Source organism: Benincasa hispida, chromosome 6 (assembly GCF_009727055.1).
Source record: "Benincasa hispida cultivar B227 chromosome 6, ASM972705v1, whole genome shotgun sequence".
Classification (NCBI taxonomy): domain Eukaryota; kingdom Viridiplantae; phylum Streptophyta; class Magnoliopsida; order Cucurbitales; family Cucurbitaceae; genus Benincasa; species Benincasa hispida.
Window position 1 is genome coordinate 51,244,682 of NC_052354.1, and position 5,233 is coordinate 51,249,914.

The following is a 5,233-nucleotide window of genomic DNA, read 5'->3' on the forward strand; positions in this document are numbered from 1 at the left end:
GATGTTTTTATTATTAATTAATTTAATTTTCTGTTTTAGAAATCAAATTTGTTTAGTATTAGTTTGTTTTTATAATTTCTTTTAGAGACGTTTTAAAATTTCATCAGAATTCAAAACTATATCTAAAACTAGGTGATCATCATATTATAATAAAAAATTGTTCGAAACTAAGCTGATTCATTTTTCAAAAAAAACAAAAAAACAAAATCATTTCATCAAATGGGCCATAGTTCTTACCAATTTGATGTATATTTTATAGCTTGAAGTTATGGTGTTGCTCTTTTTTCTTTTTTTCTTTTTTTTTTAATTGTTTTTTTTCCAATTATCAAGACATAAAATAAAAATTAAAGAAGAAGAAGGGAGGAATTGAATATAAAGTTAACTCTCCTTGTATTTGCATAGAACAATTTAAGGGTTTTTTCACACTGAATATTTATAATCGACTAAGACATGAAATATATAGAGAACAAATCTCTTTCATCTTTTATATCTTCAACCTCCTAAACCATGGCTGCAACAAACAGCCTGAATCTTAGGACACTTTAATTTCTAACCTTTTTATCATCAGAAGCTTTAGAACGAGGGCCGGCCGCCGTGAGCCCAAGAATAAGCCTCCTGGTTCATCTGCCCACCGCCGCCATTCGGTAGCAAGTTCGGCGGTAAATTATACAGTGGAGGCATAGCTGACGGATCTCCGACTCCGCTTCCGATGCCTTGAGGAGAACCGTCGACTGCGCCACCGCCTGCCGATGTGTGCCCTTGTGCTCCTACTCCGCCGCCTTCTTCCTCCTCTTCCAAGGGTAATCTTTCATATGTCGCGTTGGAAAATGTTGCAGCAATCACCATCACTGGGCCGGCAGCGGTGAGTGGCCCGACGACGCTGCCGCCCACCACTTGCCCTTGTCCACCGGCCAAGTAGATCGTTAGTCCAGTGGAGCCGGGCGGGGCTGGTCCTGGGAGGAAAGTTCCAGTCAAAGAAAGAATCTCGAACCGGCCATGGAGGGTTAAGACTGCACCGGGGGCAGATGGTTGTCGGAGTGTGACATTCGTTACCGTACCGCTGCCACTAAGCACAGAAACACCTGTTAAGAATACGAATAAAAGATTAAATTTACTATAACGCATCCGAATTTATAAATTTAACTAAGCTAAATTAACCTAATTCCAAAACATAAACTCTTGTGTATTTTATCCATGAGTCAAGTATTAGATAATTAAAATCAAAAATTAAATTTACCGCAACCTATTAGCTTAAGCTTTCACCTCTCTGTCGTCGTCGAGCGAATTGAGCAACACTTTCGGCGATATCAGCTCCATTAGAAATCTCCATGACATGGCTTTTTAGGGCATTAGGGCTATCTCTAGTAACAAAGATAGGTGGCTTAGGCTTATTCTTGGAGCCCGGCGGGCGGCCACGGGGACGGCGTGTTGGAACTTCAACAGCTCCTTCTTTAGGTTCATCGCCACCGTTATCCCTATCATCATCGTCATCCCCGCCGCTGTGGACAGGTCCACCGTTGTCGTTCATGGAGATTCCGAGATCTGGTTTTCTCATGGCAGAGGAGCTGGTTGAGGTATGATCAACTCCCGGAAGACCCATCTGGCCGGAAGTCCACCACCGGTTGGCCATCATCAAAAATAAAATCTTTTTATAATTTTCAGATCTTGGAAATTTTCAGGGTTTAAAATGTCACAATTTGTTTAAAAACAAATTTTGTGCTGAAGAAGAAGAGGGTATTGTGGGGTTGAAAGGGGGAAGAAGAAGATGTAATAATAATTTAGAAAAAAGGGGGAAAATAGAGAAATGAATATGATTAGATGAGAAAGGATTAAATTAATAAGTAGTACTGGGAGATGTAAAGGGAAGGATTAAGCAAAGGGAAAGTATCAGTGAGAGAGAGAGAGAGGTTGAAATGATGATGAGGGGAAGGAGAGGAAAGAAAAGGCAAAGAGATGCCTAGAGTTGAGATGGACAAGAAAGTATGTGAGGAGAGAGAGAGAGAGAGAGAGAGAGAAGGTTTTTTAGAAATGTTGAGGGTAATGTGAGTGTTGTGTGTGTTTATTTTAATATATATACATATAGATAATTTGTGAGTTTTTGGCCTTATTTAATACAAGAAATACTGAGCCAGCACGATGTAGTTGATAATTTTATACGGTTTTTACGATGGATGACACGGAATTTGTGGAAAAAAAAAAGAAATTTGTCCTATTTTTTAAATTGAGGTTTCTTGACCTTTTGCTAGCATCATATTTAGGTAATAACCGAAATAAAACCTTACCAGGTAGGGTTGGTCACTTGTTCTCCTCTCTCTTGCACCCTCTTTCCTTTTCTCTCATACAAATTAGTCTCCTCTCACTCTCGCTCTCTTGTTCTGCAACACAAAACCTTCGATCAACACTTGTGTGGGAAACAAAGAGAAATTGATAATCCACAAAGAAGAAAAATACGAAGAAGAAGATCCTTTGCAACACTTTTTTTTATAACAAGAAATCAGTGGAAGAAGGATCGGTAGGTGTATTAAGATATCTTAACTAGGTTAATACACCTGTAGCACCCTCTACACACAAATTCATGAAGAAGAAAACCTATGAAGTAGATGGAGAGGAAGAAAGATTAAACAAAACATCGGAGGTTAGGGAGATGAGAAGATTGACAATAAAGAGAAACCATTTTGAACTTTAGGATTGTTTTTTTTTTTTTTTTATTTTAAAATTTTAATCGAATTATCTCATTGAATATATACATAAACTTCAAAATTGTATACAATAATTATCAAAGACGTATAAGTTTTACAATCTACATTTAATGGTATAAAATGATGAATCATAATGTAGCGATGTGATTGAATAATTTGTTGATTTAAAATGGAGAGTGGTTGGAGGTAGTATGGGTGTGTGACAAATTCATTGCAACCTGCTTTCCTCTCTCTATTTGAATAAAAAAAAAAAGAAAAAAATGTTGAGACGAAGGAGGCAGTGGGGATGGTGATTAAGAATTCTAGGGTTTTTGTGTGAGTGGGTTGGCATGCGCTTATGATGGTGGGATGCACGTCCTTGTCTTTACTGTCCCCACTTCAAACATATATACATAGAAAAATAGATTAGCCTAAAAATTCAAATAAATATAACATCATTTAATCAACAAAAACTCTTTTTAATCTCACCTTCTTCTAACCCTGTCCATATAAATAAATCTATTTATATTATTGACTCATTTCTCTTTTCATATGTTTCAACTATATATGAAATTCTCCTCTTTTTTTTTTTCTTTTTTTTTTTATTGGCTAATAATATATATATTCACAATTTCATAATTTAAGTTAAATATGAAATCAATTATTGTGTTATGATTAATATATATGTTTATCTCTCTTTGTTTTTAATTAATATATGATCCTTTTTGCTAGAAGAGAGTGATTAATAGTATATATGCAAAGAATTTTAATGTATAAAATTTAGTTGGGTATGGAAGAATCTATCAAAAGTTTGATTCTTCCATCTTTTGGATTTTCTCCTTTCCAATTGTCTTTTCGTTTTTATTTAAGAATTTCGAATTTAGCGTTCAAATATTTTTTTTAACAATATACTAGATAGAAGAAAGAGGGATCAAAGGGTGCACTATAATATCCACACTCTAAAAAAATATTTAGATTTTGAATATGGAGTGCTTGCAACTATTACGACAACATTTTGGATTAACAAATATATTTTTTTTTTAAAAATAGACAAATCCATCATAGAGAGAGACTAATATAATACTTTGAAATGTCTCAATCTCACACGATGATAAACTTACTTGATTTTTTGATGACTATTAGTGAGCATTTATCACATCTATCAATAATATATATCTTCATCAAAGGATAGATACTAATATATGAACAACATGAATATATACATTTTATCATGTTTTATATGGTATTATACCAACATTAAAATGAGAATTACATAAAATTGTTTAAATTAAATAATGTGTGTAGAAATATCGTCATATTGGGTGCGATCATACTGACACTAATGTACCAGATTCTATCAAAACTCAACCATTAAACGTGTTTAGACGAGAATAATACTAAATTGGATGACGACTTTATAAATTCCTCGTGTCGCACCTTAAAAAAAAAAAAAAACCTATCCCAAAATAAAAGTCCTAAAGGAACTCCCTTTTTAAATATAAAAAATGTGAACTGCCACTCAATAAAATTTTACTTTAAAATATTTTTCCTTTAAATTTTTGTTAGTGTTTATGAGAATAAATTGAAGAGATTTTTTTAGTACTTGAATTAAATACTACTTCTATCTTTAATTGATTTAAGTACACTATAATAAAAATGAGTTTTCATGTCTCTAAAAAAATGTCATTATCACATTTAGTGATTCCTTTTTTACTCTTTGAATCCACCATCAAAGAAAGTGTATAGATGACACACAAAACCGAGTCATTATTTTTTTTCCATGACTTTTCAATTGAGTCAACAATAAGCATTTGTTGATATTTATTACCTATCATGGTAACATTTTTATGATAATTTATCATTGTCAATAAATATCAAAAAGTTGACTTCTGTCAATTAAACATGATCTACCTTGACATCAAAAACTTGTCACAAAAATATTAATAATGTCACAGTGTCAATAATGCTTAATTGTTACACTTTCTAAATGTCGCTGAAATGTCAACAATGCTTTTAATCAAGGATCACTATTTGTTTCATACCTATTATTACACCTATGATTCATCCAGCTTTGACACAAAATATATACACAAACATAAATATGAACTTCCATATAAAATAAAGTTTGTAACATTAATACAAGGAAACTATTTACGAATAAACTTGTAACCAAACTTTGATTGAGTTGCACAAACATAAATATGAACTTCCATATATCAAAATAAGGTTTGTAACATTAATACAAGGAAACTATTTACGACAAAACTTGTAACCAAACTTTGATTGAGTTGTTTACAAAGAAATTAAGTGTTAAGCACTATCCCAACAAAAAAACACATATAAATAACTTGCTTGGTGGTTTCCTCACCTCAATGTATTTCTCTGATCCCTAGTAAAAAAAACAACATTCATTTTAAAACTCGACTCAATACATCAATATCAATAATTATAACATTATTCATTAATTACACCATTTTAATGTTTGCAATCTTCCCAACTTATTAAAAGTAAAACAAGGTATTATGTTTAAAATACTGATCTCGTTATATTTTTCA

At 32.7% G+C, this 5,233-nt stretch overlaps 1 protein-coding gene across 1 annotated transcript; it reads right to left on the minus strand.

The window, feature by feature from the left end:
• Positions 1 to 388: 388 nt before the first annotated feature.
• On the minus strand, positions 389 to 2,024 carry LOC120080257 (AT-hook motif nuclear-localized protein 19-like). The gene is made up of 2 exons (XM_039034873.1): positions 1,264 to 2,024; positions 389 to 1,082 (listed from the first exon to the last, which is right to left on the minus strand). Exons 1-2 carry the CDS (start codon positions 1,631 to 1,633, stop codon positions 574 to 576), a joined length of 879 nt encoding a protein of 292 aa, XP_038890801.1. The 5' UTR covers positions 1,634 to 2,024; the 3' UTR covers positions 389 to 573.
• Between the last annotated feature and the right edge of the window lie 3,209 nt (positions 2,025 to 5,233).